The 25,231-nt window shown below is 38.6% G+C and overlaps 2 protein-coding genes and 1 long non-coding RNA gene across 3 annotated transcripts; 2 read left to right on the top strand and 1 right to left on the bottom strand.

Annotated features, from left to right (window-relative positions):
* Window positions 1–7,510: 7,510 nt before the first annotated feature.
* Window positions 7,511–13,028, bottom strand: LOC149088155 (uncharacterized). The gene is made up of 3 exons (XR_016194157.1): window positions 12,923–13,028; window positions 12,085–12,196; window positions 7,511–10,826 (listed from the first exon to the last, which is right to left on the bottom strand). It is a non-coding gene; the product is annotated as an uncharacterized LOC149088155 (long non-coding RNA).
* Window positions 13,029–13,802: 774 nt separating this feature from the next.
* Window positions 13,803–15,902, top strand: LOC149088154 (disintegrin and metalloproteinase domain-containing protein 10-like). The gene has a single exon (XM_089251604.1). It carries the CDS (start codon window positions 13,803–13,805, stop codon window positions 15,900–15,902), a length of 2,100 nt encoding a protein of 699 aa, XP_089107730.1.
* Window positions 15,903–21,392: 5,490 nt separating this feature from the next.
* On the top strand, window positions 21,393–23,468 carry LOC149088153 (disintegrin and metalloproteinase domain-containing protein 10-like). The gene has a single exon (XM_089251592.1). It carries the CDS (start codon window positions 21,393–21,395, stop codon window positions 23,466–23,468), a length of 2,076 nt encoding a protein of 691 aa, XP_089107718.1.
* The last annotated feature ends 1,763 nt before the right edge of the window (window positions 23,469–25,231 follow it).

Below are 25,231 nucleotides of genomic sequence, written 5' to 3'. Positions count from 1 at the left end.
AACATCACGTACCATATTGAACCGGCCGAGAAATACTTCAAGAACTACACCTCCAAGGTCATTATCTACAGAAACGTGGATGCGAACTATTCGAAAAATTATACTTACGATACTGGTGCTCAACTCTACAAAAAAACGAAGAGTTTTCAAAAATATAAGCATCCCAATGGTACCTCTCAGGGATTTTCGGAAAGAAAGAGAAGAGAAGCGAAAATGAATCTAACTTGCTCGATTGAGCTGATCGCTCACGAGAGTCTATTACGCTGGTACAATAATAATCCTCTGCATGTATTTGGACACATGTACGTACATGTCACGGCAGCGGACAGAATATTTGCTTCGACAACCATGAAATCGTACATCGTCAGACTAGAGGTCGCCAGATATGAAATTCTATACAATAGAGGGGCGGACTATATATTCAAGAAACCCCCGAGCAATTTGATAGATTTCTTGGAGCAAGCGACCTACAGGAAGACCGAATACTGTCTCACGTACTATTTCTGTGCCGTACGCTTTGCGTTACCAGATGTTGGCCGCGCTTGGCTGTCAGCTGACTATTACACCGGCATATGTGGAAGTCGGTTTGACACTGCCGAGCTGACGAGTACTGGTCAACGCCGCTCGCGCTGGTTCAATACGGGAGCCGTGACGTTGATCGACAGTGACGGTCAACCTATAACGCAAGATTTCAGTTTCAAAGCTTTCATTCACGAGCTTGGACACTCCTTCGGTATCAGTCACGATCCATTGGAAGAATATATTTGCAGTCCTGGTGGGCGTTACGGTTACTACATCATGCACTTTCAAATCACATCAGGACCTTACAGCAGCTTCTTCTCCCCATGCAGTATAAACAATATGAGTATTGCAATCGCTAGAAACGTGAACAGATGCCTCAAACGAAACGAGGCTACTTGCGGCAACGGCATCCGCGAAGGAAGTGAGGAATGCGACTGTGGTGATCAGAGGGTGTGTGATCAAATTGACAGATGCTGCATACCGAGTCCTTACGCTGGTTCGTGCACGTATTACAGGGATTACAATCGTACTTGTAGCGAGAGAGAGGACAAGTGTTGTACCAGCGATTGCGTCCCAGGAAAGCGTGGGGAGAATTGTTTCGTAGGTGAGAGTGGATGCTCAACCCGACAATGTGATGGTTTGAACAAAGATTGCGTGGGAAATATTACTTTCGCCGCAGACCGCACACCGTGCAACGGGACATCCGGTATGTGTAAATCCGGGAAATGCGGCAGTACCTATTGTCGTGATAGCGGACTGGAGGATTGCAGGTGCAGCAGCAACGCCGAAGTCTGCAAAGTCTGCTGCAAGAAGAAAGGATCCTCAGAGAAATGCCAACCTGCTGATGTGCTGGATCCCTCGCCGGAACTGAAACGATATTTGTATCCCGGTACCAATTGTGGTCCCAGCAAAGAGTGCAATAGCGAAGGCGAGTGCTTGTCAACAGTACCCGGTGCAGAAAGGAAAAAGAATACATTATACTGGGTGAAAGTTCTTCTGGGCATGGGGGGATTTTTGATCCTTATAATATCTGTAGGTGTAGGTACCTGGTATTTTCGTAGACGAAGACATAGGAAAGCTGCGGCAGGATCCGGTAGGCCCCTGGCTCAAGGTAGTTTTGAACCGCAAGTCCCTCGTAGTTCTCGTATGCAGAAAATGCGCTCTGGTCGTCATTGACATTGGAGATTTTCATTTCATGGGAGTGTTCCTTAGTTATCAGTATAGAAAAATAATGATACGAACGTGAATTACTATATTTCGTTTTTATGTATACTTTCAGTAATGTATGTGTACACATCTCATGGTTCCAGAAGGCGTATTGAAAATAAATGATTTGAAGTTTTATTTCCTCTATTATTACTATAGCGAGGAGAAACGATTTGGAGAAATTCTCCAGGCAAATTCTCACTGACATCAGCAAGAATAATATTTTTTTGTAGTCAGTGATAATGCCTATCAGAGACAGGATGATGCCAGAATTACGCTGGAGATGCCAAATGAAAATTATTTTATACACAGCCGTCGGTACAAAGTTATTATTTGCCAGGCCTAAATCCCCACTTCGTAAACTGTAATGTGGGATTTCGTTTCCATGTGCAATTACCGGAATCGACAAGGGGAAATTAGGCCAACTGTAATTCCGGAAAAATCAATATTATACAACATGTTGGCCAAAGCTGGTTTTTTTAACCCTGAGTCATAGTGACGACCATGCTCATCTCTGACTGATCTCGTGTACTTAAAGTATTTCAGGTGTCCGCGCCAGAGCGTTTTCCCTCAAGTTCACTGCTCCAGGTGTCCCTCCTAATAGCTCTCAAGCAAGTCGCAAACATCTCCCTTAAACCCGAATTCAGGCACCGAAACCCAGGACAGATTCCCGATACGACATCGAACCCAAACCCCATATTTACGTCGTCGAGATGAAGAAAATATTGCCGGTGTCTTACAATGTCAGCTTAAGGTTGGATGTAAAGTGTTACCAAGGCATGTGAAAGGAACCAGATTCCCAAATTGCAGAAAAAAGTGTAACTCCACAGATTCTTCGTCGTAACTACAAAATACCATTGATTATTTTTCATATTTTTGTTGAATTTTAAAATGAACCATAGAATTATATTCCTTTCGGTCAATTATGATGTAACAGCCTGTATACTGTACTGGTGGGGGTAAGTCTGGGACGTGTAGTAAAGTCAATGCCCCAAGTAATATGCTCATACAATGTATATAATCTGGAATATAAGATCTTGACGCCCTACTAATACAACATTACATTGAGAATTTATATTCAGATATACAGTGAAGATCTGTATACACAGTCAAACTTCTCTACCTCGAAACTGACGGGACCAAAAAAATTTCAAGATAGAGAGAAATAGTCTTTTTGAGTAAGAAAAGAAACAAAACTCGATTGATGAAAACTAAAAATATGCCTTACTACACTTCATTGCATACTAATGAAATTATTGGTTAAGTGTGTCAACCAAAAATCAATGTCCAATATCACACTATATGCAAATACTCTGAAATCCCCAGTAACACAACGACGTAGCACAATATCTAGACCATATCGTTATGCATCGGAACGTCAGAGAAATATCAGCTGTCATGACCACGATATACCGGGTGTTCATAATTAAAAGAGCATATTTTAAAGTAAGTAACCTACAGCTGAAACCAGTCATCGGAAAATTGTGAAATTTTGTGGAGGACTTCATGAAGTGATGGGAATTTGTTTCAGGGGAAAAAATTAGTTGCACATGTAGCCACCAGATAGCGTTTTATTAAGAAATGGCACATTTAGGCAAATATTTACAATTTTAACAATTGTTAAACACTTTTACAATTGTTACTGCAACAAAGCATGTTCCACATGATAGCCATCATTTTCAGATACCATGTGAAATCGCAAGATGGCATGTTCCACAACTGAAAAAAACTTTTAACTGCCTTTAAAGTCAGGTGAAGTTCTCGGATTGTCACGATTAACCAGACGTTTCAAATGCCCCAAAGCCAAAAATCACATGGATTTAGGTCCGGGAATCGGGGAGGCCAAAGATTAGAGAAGCGCCCGCTGATGACTCGTTCTTGTGTAAAATGTGTTTTAAGAACATTCTCAACACACACTGTAATGGAGGAGCTCCGTCTTGCATAAAGATTGTGTCTCCAAGGGACAGTGACGTGCTTGCAGAACTGGAACAATTTCGTTCTGTAACAGCAATGCATATCGCTTCCCTGTGATCGAAAATGTCACTGGACCTGTAGAACGTAAGTGATGACGCGTAGAAGTAGGAACCGAGAATAAATGATGCAGTAAATCCACATCATACCGTCACTTTTGGTGAATGCAACGGAACCTGAAAGATAGCGTACGGATTTTCAGGTTCCCGAATTTGGCAGTTGTGAGTATTGACTGCATTATGCAAGTGAAAATGCGCTTCGTCTGTCCAGTGGATATTCATAAGGCCATTCTGACTCGACCTCAATGCGAGCTAGGAACTGCAATGAGAACCGGAGTCGAGCGTCATAATCATGTGGAAGCAACCGCTGCACAAGTGAAAGTTTGTACGGATAATATCGGAGGATATTCCGCATGATCTTATGGACAGTTGAACGTGATCTTCCCAACGCCTGTGCTGCACGTCTGACACTAGTTCTGCCACGAGAATTTGAAGCTCTGTCATCTTCCACTTGACGCGAAACCTCGTGTACTGCATCTATAGAAACGGGATTTCTTCCTCTTTCAAGACGAACAGCCAACGATCCTGTGGTTTCAAATTTTTTTATCATACTCCGAAGGTTTTCAACATTCATTGGACCTTTTCGAATCCTCTTCCAAGTCGAGCAGTTACTGCTGAATTCGCTGTTTTGGTAAAAAAATTTGACCAGGAAAGCACGATCTCGTACACTTATCGTCATTATGAGCAGCAAATACAAATACATTGAGAAACAAGATCTCCGCGAATGTATCTATATTTTATAACAGCTGCTGCGTAACATCACATAAATTTATATGTTTACTGCAGGCATTCAAAGTGAAACGATCTCTGGTGGCGACGTGTGCAACTAATTTTTTCCCCTGGAACCAATTCTCATTACTTCACGAACTCATCCTGTTCACTTGAATGCAGAAGGAATTGATAAATCCATGTTATTAGCTATATACACCACCTACACTTCTCTCGTGAGATTGAATGCATTGAGAAGATAGAGCTCCTTTGCCAAAGGAAAACAAATTGCTCAGTCTTGCCCTGTTTATTGATGATAAAGGAATATTGTGAGTTGGATTAGGACTTCTTATGTAAATTTAAGTTATGATGCCAAGCATCCAATTATATTACCATTTCAAAATTGTATCAGTTCGTTACTTGTACAAAAATGCCAATACGGCTCACCTACATACAGGACCATCAGTTTTAGGCAGCATACTGAAGCAAAACTATTGGATAATTGACGCTAAGAAATTAGTCCACAGTTATATCCAAAATGTGTCATTTGAACCAGATACTACTATTAATACTACTTACTAACTTACCGTTCGGCAACCTTGTTCATATTCAGACAGAATTTCTAACCAATCGATTGCCGTCGGGATTATGTATAATGATGACTTATGCGTGAAAATATAAAAAAAAATTATTTGAACCAGATACTACAAAACTGCATTTGAACATATAACGTGTGATTTGTCAGAATCTTGATTAATGTACAAAAATCAATCAAGAATTCACTATGGTGGTCCAATAACCGCAAAAATTCGAAAAGGTATCTCCAAGAGATTCATCTGTAAATATGTTTGCTTTGCAACAAAAGCTATACATCTGGAAGGAGTATCGTACCCTACAGCAAATGCATTCATTGCCGCTATGAAAAGTATTAACGTCAGCAAATGTTTAGCCCTTTTTTACCTCCCCCCCCCCCTCTTGTCAGAAAAATTTCGTCAGCACTGTCCCCTACCTCCTAACGCATATTGGAGGGATCAGAAACGTACGTGGGAAAGGGCATAGGGGCTCGTGCGCCTTCCCCTTCCCAGACGAAACAGAAATATTTTTAATGTAAAAAAACACTAAAAAAAATTAAAATTTCGAAAGAAAATACTTTTATATGTTATTATAATCGATTCCTGCTATCAAAATTTATCTTTAAGAAATTCATTGCGACCCACCCTTTAAGCCATATATCATAAATCCTTCACCCAAGGACCAAATGTGGCTCTGAAGGTTATCTGACGTGGCTTGCCCCCCCCCCCCCCCAAACCCAATTTTGTAAAAATGAACTAAGCAGCACATTTACAGATAGCTTAAATAACCCGTGGTACAATTCCTTTATCTTTTAATGGTATTTAAATGGTACGTGGCACATTTTCAGATCACTGAAGTAGGGCCGTGGCACATTCAAATATCACTTAAAAACCCGTGGCACAGTTCCAGAACACTTAAACCATCCGTGCCACATTTAGAGATACCTTGAGTGACATGTGGCACGATTTTAAAGCACATAAGCTGCCTCTAAAAGTGCGGTTCTGCATCACTCAAGTTACCCGTGGAACATTCCCAGATTACTTAAGTGATCCGTGGCGTAATTACGGATCGCTTGACTGATGCGTGGTACAGTTCTGGAGCACTTAACCGGTCCGGACACATATCCAGAGCACTTGAAGGATCCGTGAAACATTTAGAGATCGCTTAAGTGGCTCTGTAGATTTATCATTAGGGAGAATGCTAGTTCAGGTTCTCACAAACTAGCGAAAGATTTTTCTCGTTTTTGGCGCACCGAGTAAGATGCCATTAAGAATATTTCATACTTTCATAAAAAGATGTTGATGACGTAAGCATCATTCAAACTCCCCCACCCCTTGTTATCAAAAGTCAGCAAATCGGAAACCCCCCCCCCCCCTCCATCGATGCTGACGTAATAATTGAACAACCGGGGCTAACGAGAAAGACCGGGCTATGGCACTCGGAGCAGAAACGATGATCACGTGACCAACTGGGTCCTAACTTTCTTCCCTGTTCCTCAAGCGCACCCGTAGCATGGCTTTCTTGCAACACATCCACTGCAATAACCAAGTTCTTCGAATGTTCTCTGCGATCTTTCGCAGTATATAAATACGCATTCTGTTTGTAATATATGGCATGCTATGCACCAAACAGTTTATAAAAAAAAAACAATGATTTAACTTTAACGGAATATTAAAAGCTGCTTCCACAAAATTCTTTTTACACAAATTTGAATGTCATTTCCTCTCAAATTTGTATAGTATTATTTTCTTCTCACTAGATAATTACTGTATATAAAAAATCTCACCCCCCCCCCACATCCTGGAGAAAGGCCCCTAGGCTATCTTTCACTGGCCCTTTTATAGTGAATTTATAAAATAAACAAAAAAATTGTCCTGGGCCCCCTGTCAGGGCTGTACAGATTTAATTAAATTTTATAACTTGTATGCTTTTACAGTTCAACGCTCCTGATAATCCTTTTCATTTACCTTTTAGAAATAGTTAACACACACGACAATTATATACAATGAATGTAATTATTTTTTGAGTGTTGCAAAAACATGTGTGCATAATACTCCCCCCCCCCTTTTTTTTTGGAAAATTATAAACACTGGAAGAATAAAAACTGCTACAAAGATTTTTATTTTATCCTAAAAATTAGGATAACAAACCGTTGAAAAAACACAGCACCAATTCACCTGCTTTAAACTTCACACTCTCTTTAAAAATATAAAGATATCTGAAAAACCCTTCAATTAAATTTTGTTCAGATTCACAAAGTATTGTAATCCATTGCATTTTCATAACCAGCAAATGACAATCTATATAGCACTCGCATTCTGAAACTAAGTTTATTTGCATTAGCTATACAAGATCTATCAGTCTATGTAGTAAAATTGAACTTTCATCTAATTAAAAAAAAAAAAATTGTAAACTACTTATTTTTAGTATGAAGAAATATTGAAATAGGAGAAAAAAAATTCAGACATGCAAAAGTATAAAATTTTTATTTATCATTTCATGCACAATTCATCACAAAACTGGAGTTTTGTAAGAGAAAGAAATACCACCAAAAAATATTGAAGATACAAAATACTACAAATGTGCACAACAGCGTTGTAACATATTAGGGTAATTATATATTATATATACAGGATACAAAAAAACGAGAATTTGGAAGCTACCAAAGCTGTCAATGACAGTATTGCAATACAAGTTGCTCAAATTTTCCTGCTGCCTTATTTTTTATGCATAACAGTGAGAAAACATCAACTATCACTTATGAAAAGTTTTAATTTCTAACGAAAACTAAATTTAGAAATACAATAATTTTGGGAGTATTATTTACCTTGACGTCTTAAATAACTCACAAAGGTAAACCTATCAGTTCTATATTTGGGAATTCCAAATTATTTTCTACTCTTGCAACTGTTAGATTCTGCTGGACAAGCATATATATTTGTTGATATAACAATGGCCGATATATATTTGCTTTTAAATAATTGCTATTTCAGTTTTCTTATCTTTCTAACACTTTCTTTCTCGTTACTTTTGGTCAACTGATCATTGAAGTATTTTACAAAATTTGCGATAAAAATTTTTGCAGTTATCAAACAAATGGTTTCTAATTTATCAACAAGGCTGCTTGCAATGTTACAATGACATACATCATTAAATGAGATGCTGTCAATTCTCTTCAAAATGATGCTTGCCAACTTGAAGAGAACAGACAGTTGTGCGCTAGTCGATAAAAATTTCTTTTTGTGACTCTTCACAATATTATACATTACGAACCACACAACGGAAACAGTAACGATAACATTCTCAGTTGGCAATGTCAATTTTCCCCTATTTAGGTCTGCCAAAAATTCATATATATCAAGTGAATCAGTAGATACGAAGTCAACGGTAACATCTGGAGAACTTCGTAACCACTGATTGCATACATCACACTTTTGTTTTGATAGAACATTTTTGGCCACATATCCACCAATGTATGTTATAATAGGTAAAACATTTTCTGGTATCATAGAAAAAGAAAATTCAATGTCTAATATGTCTTGATAATCACTCACCGTTACAACATTATCATGAGGTTCATTTGATGGAAGAAGTGTTTTCAAAGGTAAGTTTTCATTTTGAGTTGATAGAAGAATATTATTTTTGAACCGTATTTTTCTCTCATTCTCCAAGACTTGAACGAACCTGATATAGTAATTTGATCCACTCATTTGGCGGTACATGCCAAAGCGCCCTTCCAAATTGTCATTTTGAAATTTGCTCAACAAAATATAATCTACCCTATAATTATAAAAAATGTATGGAATCAATGCCAGAAAAGCCTCAATGGTTGTGATAAGGGCCTGAAATGTCTGAGCAGACAATGCTTCTGAAATGGGCACAGACTGCCTCCAAACTTTCAACCACAAAGCTATTTTCTCTAATAACTGTATTTGGTGTTTAGAATCTTTTGTAATGGCCTCTCTGAACTCATCGTTGAACCTTCTTCCTTCAAACACACTCTTAACATTACACACTTTCCATAATTTCACAATAATATCTATAAAAAAACAGGTTCCCTCGACATCACCAAATATGTTTGGATGATTTTTAGCTACATGCTTCAGAGCAATAACATTTTTCTCTGAAAAAATTTTCAGAGCTAAATTCACATTTTGCTTTTGTATTCCAGAGGGGTATAAAGCTTTCAAGCTAAGTAAGTTTCCATACTTTACAAGTGAATTTTTTTCAATATCATACATTAGTTCTAGATGTTTGAACAAGGCGGTAATTACTTCATCAGGTTTTTCAATGTTAGGAAATTTGATTGATCTACCCCCATCTCGTTTAGCTTGCCAATTGTTACGAACACATTTTAGAATGTGAACTGTGTCAAAAATGAAGAAAAGCTGCCTATTTGCATCACAAGGATGTGGCACACTTGAATGTAAAATGTTATTACCAGAAAACAGTTCAAAAGCTTTGCGGTTTACATTGTTATTGTCTGATATTACTGAAAGCACTTGAAAACCAAGTTCCTCTAGAGATATAATAACAGACATACACATATCTTTTAACTGCTGACTTGTCAAATTTTGAACTGGTACAATGTTAACTACATCTTTATATTTAGAGAGTAATGAAGAAATCATAAAGACTTGAGCTGTTTTTGCAACTTTCTCAGGATCAAAAGCACTTTGGCCATAAATGGATCCTCCTTTGAAAGACAAATCTTGCTGAATATAAATTTCGTCTACGTGCAAATTGATCAAAAATTCATGTGGTTTCAAAAATTTCAGTCTTGATTTCAAATATGCTAAACTTCCCTCTAATGTGGCTGAATTGAGAGAGAAACTACCAATCAAATTTTGTAAATTTCTAGAGTGGGGAAGGCATAAAACTCCAGATTTCATAAGTATGTTATATATATGTTTGGAATGAATATACAAACAAGAAGCAAATATAATAGTTTGATTTGTATATCTCCTGCCATTTTTTTCAGTTTTTAACAATATTAGTTGCTCCACAAGAAATTGCAATTTTATCGAATCATTATACATCTGTAAAGATTTCAATAAATTTACAGCAATTTCAAACGCATTGTCGGAATCGGGTGATGAACATGATTCTACATAAAACATGACATCTTTCAGAATAGACTTGGAACAGATTAGTTTTGCTTTTGAGAATTTTTTTGGTTCAATTTTGTTACCATCTATGTATACACTGTATTGTAAATTTTCATATACCACAATGCACCCAGAAACAGAAGGACATTCGTTTTCTGTCCTCATATGGCATGCAGCCAGTTGTGATTCTTTCTTGAGAAGAATCCAATTTGACGCTTCCTTTTGTTTGAAAAAATCAACCACATCATCCAAGTTCCTAATTGCATTGGAAATTTCAAAATTCTTTTTTTCTTGCAAACTTAGTTCAACAGCAAGATTGATATTTTCTTGTTCAACATCTGCGAGCCTACGCGATGATGTTGACTTAGAACTCAGATATTCTGGTAAATTCTCAAAAATTGTTGGCACAGCATTGTCTTTGTATTTTGGAATTTTTCGAGGGAAAAACTTTATCTCGCCATTAACAATACATCGATCAGTCCTGATTATACAGCTTTCATCAAAATGCTTAATACATATTCGTGGATCCTTCAACCGTTGCAGGTCTGTTGGAATTTTCCGAAGCCATTGGGACCTGAGAGGCTCCTCTTTTGGCAAACAAAACGTTGTGGTATGTTCTTCTGAATGGTAATTAGATCTACAACCTGCCACACTACATCGCTTGGGCATTTGAATATATCTGTAAACAGAAAAAAATCTGTTAGTCAATAAGCATTTTTCCTTTAAATTCACTTTATTGAAATATGCAATAGCAGCAAAAAAGGTGCACAATGCTAATAAAGTCTTGTTCAAAGAAACAATTGCTTTCATTACCTTTTAAATTCATAATCCGCCATCTCGCAAAATTTTATATACAGTTTACTCCTCACAGTCATTGCTCAAGAGGCAGAAGGCAAAGAGAAAATTACTATTTTTAAACATGCAAAGTACCCAAGAAGAATTAGAAATTTGTTTTGTAACGTTTGTATCAACGTTTTTTTTGATGATTTGAATAACATTTCTTGAAAACTTTAGTGCTTAAACAAATATATGAACTAAAATGCAATCAGGTTTTTAAATCAATTTATACTTTCTTAACATACCTTCCCCCCCCCCCCCATGGATTTCAGGACTATCTATTTACTATTATAGCATGAAGAGCACATGTTGTGTTGTGAAATTGTAATTTACTACTTTAATATTTCTTATGGTACGTAAATAAAAAATTATCACTATTAATCATTTTGGATTTCATGGGGAAAGCGTGGAAATTGACCTTTGCTACAGGGAGTCTAACTTTCACTGGGGGAGGGGGGACACAACATCAAAAAGTTCGGGAAACACTGTTGTACAGTACAAACACACACTCATAAATGAACAAAAAATTAATGTTAAACATAGGCCAAGTTCTTATATAATTATTTAAACTTATTTTTTACTGTTCATTAATGATTTCACAAATGTGAATATTTTGTAATTCATTAATGCATTCTTTTTAAACTAGGCCGGATAGTCTACTGCATGTATACATAGATAAACATAAAACGTTTTAGCCAATATTGCAGCGGTTTTCAACCTTTCTTGTGTTATCCATCATTAAAGGTTCCTTTGACATATGTCTACCTGAAATCTGCATGATTATAATACTTTTATGTAATTTTTACAGGACGTTTAATTGAAGAGTTGATCAAGTTCTCGTGTGCATGAAATATGTATTGTAATATATACAGTGGATTCCACTAATAACATTTTCAAAAAACCATCATGGAAACACGTAAGTGGGAAAACGCTTTAAACTGGAAATCTTAATAAGAATTACTTGGAGTTGAGACAACGAAAACAAGCTGTACTAAGAAGTAAAACATTAATAAGCGGGATCAACTCTATATAGATAAACAGAGGGGAAAAAATGAGCTAATATTGGATTTGAAAGAAAATTACTTTATTTATTTGCTTACTTTATTGGGACCTAAGAGGCTCCTCTTTTGGCAAACAAAATGTTGTGGTATGTTCTTCCGAACGGTAATCAGCAACCTGCCACACTACATCACTTTAGACATTGCAATATATCTATAAACAGAAAAAAATACCTGTTAAACAATATAAAATTTAAAGGAAAATTGATTATTTCATTGAAATATTCAATAGTAAAAAAAATTAATACGCAATGCTAATAAAATGTTTCGTTCCAAGAAAGAAATTGCTTTATTTAGTGCATGATTAATCTTTAAATTCATAAACCCCTTATCTCATAAAATTTTGTTTGCATTATGCTCATATCATAGCCATAATTTGTTTATATTATTTTGAGTTATTTACATCATGAGTACCTATATGCATTTTATTTACATTATACTCATCATAGGCAAAACTTTTCTGAAATTTGTACCATCCATGTGTATCAACTCTTTTTCCGATGAGTTGAAAAATATATAACACTTACTTTACTTTAGTAACTATTAAAAAAAATGAGTGTGCAAGCAGAATGCAAAATAAAAATAGAAATTGATTCAAAACCCTGACTACATATTTGCACTCTTTTCACAGATAAATATTCAGCAATGAAAACGACAAAAAAAGTAAAGAATCTCTACACTGAGAACTCCTTAATTATCATCGCAAGCTTAATTATTTTTTATACGCTACTAAATAGTTAAATCATGAAATTTCTCCACGCCAGAAACACGATCGCTTTAGCACGTGTTGCGATATACACAATTTGCTTTACTTTATACAGACAACTCTGTTTTAGATTTAATATCAATAAAGATGGTTGAAAAGGTATTTAACACTTACCATGTATTTGGATGTTTCTCAGGATCTATAAATTCGCAACGAAATAATATTCATTCAGCTTCATTCTTGGATCGCACGTTGGAAGAACTGAAAAAAATGTCATCCTTCCAGCTAAAAAGCAAGAAGCAACGTGAAGGAGCTAGGACCCAGTTGGTCACGTGATTTTCGAGTGCCGTAGCCCTCTCTTTCTCGTTAGCCCCGTCAGGGGCTAACGAGGTCAGGTCTCATCAGGTCAGGTCCGTCACGTCTCGTCAGGTTCTCACAAACTAGCGAAAGATTTTTCTCGTTTTTGGCGCACCGAGTAAGATGCCATTAAGAATATTTCATACTTTCATAAAAAGATGTTGATGACGTAAGCATCATTCAAACTCCCCCACCCCTTGTTATCAAAAGTCAGCAAATCGGAAACCCCCCCCCCCCTCCATCGATGCTGACGTAATAATTGAACAACCCATTATTATGTTTCAGCTGTTATATACAGAACTTCTGTCATTTATATTTGAGATGGTTGGCGATGCCCAGGTACAATTCTTAATCGTCCAGTATTTGTGTTCAGAAGTATAGTAATACAACTCACAATTTTTCTACTCAGTCAAATCATACGGACTTCACACACATACTGATACATTATTGTTCATTTGAAAAAAAAATCCTACTGATTACTTCACGCCAATTCGAGAATGAAAGTAATTTTATAACGGAATTCGGCAGAATATTGATGAAATTTAATTCAACTTTGAAATTTCAAACAGCTGATCATCATCAACAACAACAACAGCTTTGTTTCAAGTGGTTCCTAACCGTAACCGTGAAATTCAAATATTTTATGTAATTCGTGTGATGCGTGTAATTCTCTTCTATTATCAGTATTAGAATTACGATGATATCTACATTCTTATTTATCATTTATCTCCAGTTGGTTCCGGGGTGGACTTTTACACCAGATGTTCTGGAGCGATTCGTAAGTCGATATGAAATCGCTGAACCTGACGTGGCGGTTTTTCAGAAGTATGGCAGCCCGATCATTGACGACCACAGCCTAGAGGTACAATTCAACTATTCCGGCCAAAATGTTCATTTCTCAGCTGATAAATACATGGACCCAACTTTGGATGCGGTGAGATTGGAACTTTCTCAAGCCCTCAACGGTTCTCAGAGTGAGGAAACACAAGACTTGCGTATAGACTTTTACGACTTTGATACCGGGGATATGTCAGGTGCCGGATATAGGACCACTGATGGCCGATTTATAGGATTCATTGAACAAGGAAACATCACGTATCATATAGAACCGGCCGAGAAATACTTCAAGAACTCCACCTCCAAGGTCATCATCTACAGAAACGTGGATGCGAACTACTCGGAAATTTATACTTTTGATACTGGTGCTCAACTCTACAACAGAATGAAGAGTTTTCAAAAATATAAGTATCTCAATCGTACCTCGCAGGGATTTCCGGAAAGAAAGAGAAGAGAAGACATGGTGAATCTAACATGTTCGATTGAGGTGATCGCTCACGAGAGTCTTTTGCGCTGGTACAATAATAATCCTCTGCATGTATATGGCCACATGTACGTTCATGTCAAGGCAGCGGATAGAGTATTTGCTTCGACAGTCATGAAATCGTACGTCGTCAGAATAGAGGTTGCTAGATATAACATTTTATTTAGCAGGCAGAGAGACTATGTATTCAAGAAACCTCCGAGCAGTTTGACAGAGTTTTTGGAGCAAGCGACCTACCGGGAGAGCAAATATTGTCTCACATACTACTTCTGCGCCCTACACTTCAGTTTGTTGCGGGATTTAGGACGCTCGTATGTTTCAGCGGATGATTACACTGGCATATGTGGAAGTAAGTTGGACACTGAGGAGTTGACGAGTACTGGTCAACGTCGCTCACGCTGGTTTAATACAGGAGCACTAACGTTGATAGGCAGCAACGGCACACCTATAACGCAAGAACTAAGTTTTAAAGCTTTCACTCACGAGCTAGGACATTCCTTCGGTAGTAATCATGACCCTCTGGAAGATTTTATCTGCAGCCCCGGTGGGCGTGACGGTTATTACGTCATGCATTTTGAAGTCTCACCAGGAGCTCTCGGCGGCATCTTCTCACCATGCAGTACAAACAATATGAGCTTTGCTATCGCTAGAAACGTGCAGAGATGCCTCAAACCACATACGCCTACTTGCGGCAATGGCATTCGCGAAGGAACTGAGGAATGCGATTGCAGTAATCAAAGGTTGTGCGAACAAGTTGACAGATGCTGCATACCGAATGGTTTCGCTGGTTCGTGCACGTATAACAGGGCTTACAATCGGATTTGTAGCGAGAAAGAGGACAAGTGCTGCACCTTCGACTGCGTACCAGGAAAGCGTGGTGAAAATTGTTTCGTAGGTGAGGGTGGATGCGCAACCAGGCAATGTGATGGTTCGAATAAAGATTGCACGGGAAATATTACTTTCGCTGAAGATCGCACACCGTGCAATGGGACATCCGGTACGTGCAAATCCGGGAAATGTGACAGCACCTATTGTCGTGACAGTGGCATGGAAGATTGCAGATGCAGCGACAACTCCGAAGCCTGCAAAGTCTGCTGCAAGAAGAAAGGATCCTCAGATAAATGCCAACCAGCCGATGTTCTGGATCCCTCACCGGCACTGAAACGGCTTTTGTATTCCGGTACCAATTGTGGCCCCAGCAAAGAGTGCGATAGCGAGGGCCAATGCTTGTCCACAATACCCGGCGAAGAAGAAAAAAAGAAGACATCACGCTCGCTGAACGTTTCAATTGGCATCGTGGGATTTTTGATTGTTTTCATATTTGTAGGGACAGGTGCCTGGTATTTTCGTAAACGAAGACAAAGAAAAGATGCGACAGAATCCGTTAATCCCCTGGCTGCCTGGACACACTCCGATAAAGTGATCGCCGGCATTTCTCGTAATCAGAAATTAAGTTCTCGCTTTCCTGGACATTGAGGATTTTTATTTCGTAGAAGTGTTTGTCAATCATCAGCATCAAACAATGACGTTAAGAACGTGAATAAGTATTTCGTTTATATATTTTATATTTTAGAAATGTATGTGTACAGCTCTAGTGTTGACCGCATTAAAATATTTATTGACATTAAATCGTTTGCATTTCATTTCGTCTATTAATGCTATTGTGGGGAGATACGTAGTGATAATGTAAATGTTTACTAGAATTAGAACGACAATAATTTTAATTTCCAACGATATGGTACGTCAGAGGCAGCTTCTACGTCAGGGATTCTTAACCTACGGGTCACGACCCAAGCTTGGGTCATAGGGTCTTCCGAGATGGGTCGCTCGGCAAGATCTCCGTAATCTGGGTTCGCGCCAACTTTTCTTCGCGCTTTTCTTCGAGTTTTTTCTTCGCTAATGTGCGATACTTAGCTGTATTTAGTAGCTGTATCAGAATAGCTCCATGCGATGTCATATGAGACTATGACATCACTAAAATCAATTGAAACATGTGAATTTTGAAATTAAATGAAAATTAATCATGATTAATTCTGATTCGAAAAATAATATTTAATATTATTTATGAATAAGCGTTGGATTAACAATACTTATTAAATTTTATATAATAAGTTTAATTGATAAAAATAACTGATATAACAAGAGTTCAATTAATAATAATTAGTATTAATTTTAATAATAAATAATATTACTGCTTAATAATATAAACTTAACTGCTTCCCGCTTACTACGCTCGCTCCCTCACCGCAGCAGGGCGCGGGCGTTCTTCGGGCGGGAGGGGGGGTCTCAGAACAGCTCCCCCGCTACGCTCGGTCGCCCTGGGCAGGGAGTCCAATGAACCTGCGGCCTGTTCATTGGACTTCGTAGTTCCTGAGATGTTCTAAAGTTTATCTAGAACTAGAACACTTTCGGCCATTAATGTGACATCGAACATGTAAGGGGAAGATTTCCGTATTAGGGGTACACGCCATTAATGACTATAGTTAATTAATTATTAGTAATTAACATCAGTTATTATATAATAATTCAATATTATTTATTACATTAATTAAGCGACATCACAGCCTGGCCGGTAGCTCCCGTTGTTATAAATGACATTAAATACAGCGATTCACGTATTTAATTTGTCACATGCCGCACAGATCAAGGGCGTCCGAATTCCAGATGTCAACAAACACGGCGCCCCGGAGGAGGAACTCATAGCCAGATGAAATCGTTGAAATTGCCTTCAATTTAAATTAATCGCTGCAATAATTAATTATTTATCATATACATTAAATAAAAGTGATGTTAACTAGCAACTACAATTTTATTTTCGTGTGTGGCGTCATAAAAACCATTAATACAGTGGATATTATGAGTCCGTGTCCATTAGGGTTGCAATAGCTATAATTCTTGGGGAATTGTGGGTGGTAAGTAAAGTCGCCAAACTTGTTACGGAGAATTTGCCACCTTGGTGCGTACCCCCCGATTACGGAAATTCCGTATTCGCATATACGTATTCTTATAAATGTATTTATTGAGTCACTGGCTATACCAATTTCGAAAAATAAACAGTCCGATAGGTCGCGAAGATTATCTTGTTGTTGGTTATGGGTGGCGGCTGATGAAGATTAAGGCTCCTGTTCTACTTTAAAACATAACGTCAAAATAGTTGTAAAGATTCCAAATGAGATTATTTTGCACACAACTGGCGATACGAAATTCCTGTTCGACACTCCTGAAAATTCTTACCACTTCAACTCCAATGGCGAATTTGATTTCCATGTTCAGTCATCGAAATCCCCAATTCCAATTAAACGACCCGCGTTGTCTCAAAAGCACACTTTTATTGGCGCAGGGCATGCTAAGCATATACAGCATTTTTTGCCATGATATTTGTAACATGGACACTTTCTTTCTTTCAAACCGAGCACAACTCAGGTCTATCACCATTTATGAGTGATTTAATACCTAGTGAGTTGTGCCGGAGGTGTGTGACTGTATGTGTACCTAACAGTCTGAGTGCATATGTAGTGTTGTGTTTGATTTTTCAGTGCTGCCATCTATATTTCAGGAGTGAAGTGAGTGATATGTTATGATTGAAATTTGTGCTGTTTGTAGGTTTGTTGCTCTCTGTGGCGAGACTTTTTAACGGGGAGATCGGCGCTTTGAAGTTGGAAACCACAGAAAATCAACTTCAGCCGACCACCACTATGGCGATGGTAGGGTGTGTGTGAACCCGATGCGAGTCCGTCACTATGACCAATCGACCACCATAGCGGCGAACACATGGACACTGCGAAGAATGGAAGCAAAAATGTATGGGTAAGGGGAAGGAATGAAAAAAATCTTTTTTCTTTTAAATTCATTGATTTTATTTGTGTAGGACTATAATTGAATTTTATACAGTCGGCCCCCCCGTATTCGCGGTTTTTTTCCTTTATTGGAATTTTTTTTCCAACTCTCAAAAATCGTCATTCATGTGTTTTGTTTACAAAATTTCAGTTGTGCATATTTAGAATGGCTCGCTAATGACATTACTGTCATCACCAGAGCCGTGGCAGCTCCAAGAGAGAAACAGTCCTCTTGGCTTGGATTAACCTTTTGCCACAATGTACACTAAAGAATACAACCACTTCTACAGAGTAAATTGAAGAGACTATAAAAGACATTGTCACGTTAGCGAAACAGGTGGGTGGAGAAGGGTTCAATGGTATGGATATAGAGGAAGTCGAACAGCTAAATTAATAGCAATTCAGAGGTGTTGACCGAGGAGGAATTAATGCAGGTTGACTGCTCCTGAAACTGAAGCGGTACCAGATGAAGATCAAGATAACGAAGTAGAAGACAGGTTCACCATGAGTAACATAGCGGAAAGGCTTCGCACGTTCAAATCAGCAATGAATTATTTTCATGGCACAGATCCCCATATGATACGTTCTTCACATTAAGAAAAATTGGTAGAGGAGGCCTTGTCATCATATTACAACATACTTGATCATATGAAGAAGACACGACAAACAGAAATCACAATGTTCTTTCAGAAAACATCGCCAACAATCGCTGCACCCTCTTTTACATTTCGTTCTATCCTCTGCGTCACCCTGCTCTTTCCCATGATGTTCAATAAACGAGATATACAAGAAGAAAACTATGGTTTCGGTTATTCGCGGATTTCCCGTATTCGCGGTCACCCCCGGAACGTAACCCCCGCGAATACGGGGGGCCGACTGTAATTGAAAAACTTTTTTTCTTAATTTTTTTCATATATCTGTATTTGCATCAAATTCTAAGTAACTCAGAAGTATGGAACTGTTTAAGAAAAATAATATTATTAAAAAAAAAGGACTGTAAAGATAGACAAATAGCTCAAAACATATAAAAGAGAAGGTTTTAAAGGTCTTTTTTTTTGTTGAACCCATCTTTACTTTCACACTTACTGTAACATCCATTTAACAAATGTCATGACAATAAATGCTGTATAGCAGCGGTTCTCAAATTTTTTGGACTTTCTGGCTCGCGAGGCCATTTCCAGTGTATGATTGCTATAGCGGAGCCGTGTTTGACTCCAGGAGCTCTTTTTAGTTTTCAATTTATATGGCGGAACCCTTTAAGCCTCGTTTTTTTATTTACTTATTTATCAAAATTACTACTTTATTTACCGCTGCTATATAGGCTTGACATCCTCCGCGTCACTGAAGGTTCTCACGTAGAAATTTTGTAGTAAGTAAAAAAAAACCCTTTGAAAAACCTTCTTTTTAAAATTCTTTAAGCTGTTTGTCTCTGTCTTAGGAAGCATTTTTTTTTTTCAAAACAGGTTAGGGTTCTGGAACTCCCTGCATGGTGTTTTTTCACTGATTTTCAGCGTTTTTTGAACTAAAATATAAATTGACTGAAATACGACTTTTTAACAAGGGAATTTGTTCTATTGGAAAGATAGGGAAATCTTTGTGAGTTACAGGATATCGGGACAAAATAAAAAAAATAAATTTTTCATTTCATTACATATGCGGCCCCCGGCAGATGATGTATCTTAAATGGGCACGTTATTTGGAAACTTTCTCTAATTGAAAGCATGGGGATATCACCAACGGCTCAAAATATAAAGGATGCATGAAGATAGAACTTCACACCTGTATGGGAGATAGAAAACTGAAAAAAGGACTGTTACAATAATGCACACACACACAAACATATACATATATGAGTGTGAGAGAAATAATATAAAGGATTATCTGTAACGAGGCATGAAATCCCCATCAACATCCACGAAAAAGTTGACTCAATCTTTATATCAACAACTTTCTTTACGAGGAGAATAAAAGTTTCTAAGCAGGCTCATATTCATCAAACAAAACACTACTTTAAGAATATTTAGGAAATGCGGGTTTTCTTTTCCAGATTCCCGGAGGTTAAAATTTATCGGGATTTCGGAAACACTACAATACAACGAATACAAATACAACGCCACAACAGGCAAACTGCCCAACGAGGTGGCTGACTTAAGAACATCATGGATCTCCGAGCCCTACCTACTACTGCAACACCACCCCCAACGAATCGGTACATGCGGGAATGTGCGTGTACGTGTAGTGAAACCTGACGTGAAGGTTTTGTTGTTTCTCTGTAATGCTTGTTATGTGTAGTGCTGCCATCTGCCACTAGTTTTTCTAACTATGAGTGAAGTGTTATGATTGAATGATTTATCGTTGTAGGACTGTTGCTCTCTGTGGCGAGACTTTTTAACGGGGAGATCGGCTCGCATTTGCGCCTTGAAGTTGGGAACCACAGAAAACCAACTTCAGCCGACCACCACTGTGGGGTTCGAACCTGGATCCTCGCATCGCGAGTCCGTCACTATAATCACTCGACCACCACAGCGGCAATATAAAAGGCTGCAGTTTTTCTGTAGGTGGGTTTGAACTCATATACCCCTGAACTCTTCCCATCTCTGACTCCTTGTCTTACCAACCCACCACAATAGCATTACCACTACTTTCTAATATATAAATGGATTTTGACCTGTTATTTCCAGCTCATTTGGATTTTTTTAAAACCATATTTCAGTTTTTTTAGGAGATGTTGACAATTATATTTGAGATGGTTGGCAGTGCCCACGTACACTTCTTAAATGTTAAGCATTCGTGTTCAGAAATATGGTTACATAAATCATAATTTTTCTCTCCAATCAGATCATACGGACTTCATATACACACACACTGACACGCTATTGTTCATTTGAAAAGAATTTTCTACTGATTACTTCACGCCAATTCGAGAATGAAAGTAATTTTATAACGGAATTCGGCAGAATATTGATGAAATTTAATTCAACTTTGAAATTTCAAACAACTGATCATCATCATCAACAAAAACAGCTTTGTTTAAACTGGTTCCTAACCGTAACTGTCAAATTCAAATATTTTATGTGATTCAAGTGCTGTGAATGATTCCCTGTTATTATGCACATTAAAATCGCGAATGATGTCTGCTATATTTATCATTTATCTCCAGTTGGTTCCGGTGTGGGCTTTTACACCAGATGTACTGGAGCGATACGTAAGTCGATACGAAATCGCTGAACCTAACGTGACGGTTTTTCAGAAGTATGACAGTCCGATCATTGACGACCACGTCCTGGAGGTACATTTCAACTATTCCGGCCAAAGTGTTTATTTCTCAGCGGATAAGTATATCGACCCAACATTGGATGCGGCGAGATCGGAACTTTCGCAAGCCCTCAACGGTTCTCAAAGCGAGGAAATACCAGACATTCGTTTGGACTTTTATGACTTTGATTCCGGGGATATGTCAGGTGCCGGATATAGGACCGGTGATGGCCGATTTATAGGATTCGTTCAACATGGAAACATCACGTACCACCTAGAACCGGCCGAGAAATACTTCAAGAACTCCACCTCCAAGGTCATCATCTACAGAAACGTGGATGCGAACTACTCGGAAATTTATACTTACGATACTGGTGCTCAACTCTACAACAGAATGAAGAGTTTTCAAAAATATAAATATCTCAATGGTACCTCTCAGGGATTTTCGGAAAGAAAAAGAAGAGAAGACAAAGTGAATCTCACATGTTCGATTGAGCTGATCGCTCACGAGAGTCTTTTGCAATGGTACAATAATAACCCTTTGCACGTATATGGCCACATGTACGTTCATGTCACGGCAGCGGACAGAGTATTTGCTGCGACAGTCATGAAATCGTATATCGTTAGACTAGTGGTCGCTAGATATGAAATTCTACATAACAGAGGGGCGAACTATATATTTAAGAAACCCCCGAGCAGTTTGACGGAGTTCTTGGAGCAAGCGACTAACAGGAAGAGTGAATATTGTCTCACGTACTACTTCTGCGCCCTACACTTCAAGTCCATGCGGGATTTAGGTATGGCGTATGTCTCAGCGAATGATTACTCCGGCATATGTGGAATTGGAAAGAACACTGACGAAACGACGAGTTTGGGTCAACGTCGCTCGCGCTGGTACAATGCAGGAGCCGTGACGTTGATTGGCAACAACGGCCAACCAATATCGCAAGAACTGAGTTTCAAAGCTTTCACTCACGAGCTTGGACACTCCTTCGGTAGTAGTCACGACCCTCAGGAAGATTTTATTTGTAGCCCCGGTGGGCGTTACGGTTACTACCTCATGCACTTTCAAGCCACACCACCAGGTCCTTTTAGCAACGTCTTCTCACCATGCAGTATAAATAATATGAGTATTGCTATCGCTAGAAACGTGAACAGATGCCTCAAACGACACGAGTCTACTTGCGGCAACGGCATCCGAGAAGGAAGTGAGGAATGTGACTGTGGTGACGAAAGAGTGTGCGATCAAACTGACAGATGCTGCATACCGAGTCCTTACGCTGGTTCGTGCAAGTATCACAGGGCTTACAATCGGATTTGTAGCGAGAGAGAGGACAAGTGTTGCACCTTCGATTGCGTCCCAGGAAAGCGTGGCGAAATTTGTTTCTTCGGTGAGGGTGGATGCGTAACCAGGCAATGTGATGGCTCAAACAAAGATTGCTCGGGGAAAATTACCAACGCTGATGATCGCACACCTTGCAACGGGACATCCGGTACGTGTAAATCCGGGAAATGTAGCAGTACCTATTGTCGTGACAAAGGCCTGGAGGACTGCAGGTGCAGCAGCAACGCCGACGTCTGCAAAGTTTGTTGCAAGAAGGAAGGTTCCTCAGAGAAATGCCAACCTGCTGATGATCTCGATCCCACTCCGGCACTGAAACGACTTGTGTATCCCGGTACGAATTGTGGTCCGAGCAAGGAGTGCAATAGCGAAGGCGAGTGCTTGTCAACAGTACCCGGTGCAGAAAGGAAAAAAAATACATTATATTGGGTGAAAGTTGTTCTTGGCATGGGGGGATTTTTGATCCTTATAATATCTGTAGGTGTAGGTGCCTGGTATTTTCGTAGACGAAGACATAGGAAAGCTGCGACAGAATCTGTTAAGCCCCTGTCTCGGGGTAGTTATAAAAAGCAGATCGCCCGTCATATCCGACCGGATAACATGTATTGACATTAAATGGTTTGAAGTATTCTGGCAATCTCGGTGTGCAGAAAATGAGCCCTTGCTTTCCTAGACATTCAAGATTTTTATTTCGTGGAAGTGTTTATCAATTATCAGCATCAAACAATGATGATAAGAACGCGAATAAATATTTCGTTTATTTATTTTAGTGATGTATGTGCACAGCTCTCTGGTGACCGAAGGTAAATATTTATCGACATTAAATGGTTTGGATTTCCATTTCCTTCATTAATACTATTTTGGGGAGAAACGTGGTGAAATTCTCCAGGTAAATTCTTATCGGAATTAACACGATTAATTATTATCGCCAACGATAAAGTACATCAGAGACAGCTTCTACTTCAAAGGAGTACGCCAAAACAGTGCTAATGATGTTGAATGAGATTATTTTGTACACAGCTATAGATGAGAAATTCCTGTGCGACACTTCTGAAAATTTTTGCCACCTCAACTGCCATTTCATTCCTGTGTGCAGTCATCGAAATGGCCAATGCAAATTAAGCCAAGCCGCGTCAAATTCCTTCTAAAAAATCAATAATATGTGACAAGATGTCAGTCAAGTCTTTTTTTTTAACTTCAAGTCACAGCGATAGCATAGGAGACACTTATAGGACTTTGATGCCAAGGTGTTTAGATGCATTAGCAAAGTATCAAATGCACTTTCAGTGGCATATCTTTGGTGTCTTTTGAATTCCGGAACGAAACACTGTTGGAATCAATGCAGGAAAAGTGTTTTCGTGTAGTCTAATTTTTTCTATTGTTCATCCAAAATACTGGAGTTATGACTCATTTTTCGTTTTAATGATGCTGATGTGCTTTAATGTGTAAACAAACATTAACGTGAAACAAGTTTAATTCTTACAAAAGTTATTTAAACGTATTTCGCTCTTCTTTGATAATTGATAACGCAAATGTCAAAAGGTAGGCCTGAGATGAAAGCGTCAAAACTCGCAGGTTTTTGGTTTTTGTTATAAGTGTTTGATGTAGATATGACTGAGGACTTCTAACTTTTATCTCTCTTCCGCGACGAAAGGACTCTTCACTTTCATCGATCACAAGGCTCTAATCCGCTCGAAAACTGGTATAGTTTTGAGGTGTATCTAGCACAGCGCGAGAGATTTTTATGGCCGATTTAGCGCAGCCAACTCCTAAAACCGGTTTTTGTGCAGATTGGAAAAACAGACATTTATTTTGTATTACTTTTTTAACTCGGCCGGATAGTAGGAAGAACGAATAGTCGAGTGTCTACCGTATATACAGTATATGTGACTGTTTTGTCGTAGAGCTCTACATTTTTGAAAATATTTATTATTATTATTATATCATGTACATATATTATCCTTGGAATAACTTAATCATGACATGACCAGAGCCCATATCTCGAGAATAGGTTAGAGCAGCTGTCCCCAAATATTTATAATCGTGGATTCACCCCCCCCCCCCCCAGGAATCCCGTTGTCTGTCGTAGACCACCATTTATAGCAGCAGAAACCCGGGCGGCAAAATTTAGGGTGGCGGCAGTGTTAGGTCGGAACAAAGAACACCGTTATGGAATTATCGAATTTGAAAGTTTTTGGGGTGTTAAAATAATATTTGTCCTGAATCATGTTTTTCCGGGGCGGAGAAAATCCTAGTGTGGGCCCCGGCAGAAACGACAGCCATGTACCGCGAAGATGCTCTTGAAAAATTGAGTGCATTCCAGTCAGTACTAGCAAATACAGTGGATCCTGCTTAAACCGCCATGAAAAAAC

The sequence above is a fragment of the Pholcus phalangioides genome, unplaced genomic scaffold (assembly GCF_987345545.1).
Source record: "Pholcus phalangioides strain wild (caught in Gottingen) unplaced genomic scaffold, Ppha-v1.0 ptg000003l_1, whole genome shotgun sequence".
Classification (NCBI taxonomy): Eukaryota; Metazoa; Arthropoda; class Arachnida; order Araneae; family Pholcidae; genus Pholcus; species Pholcus phalangioides.
Note: the sequence above shows the minus strand (reverse complement) of the source record. Positions and strands in the feature narration are given on the sequence as shown.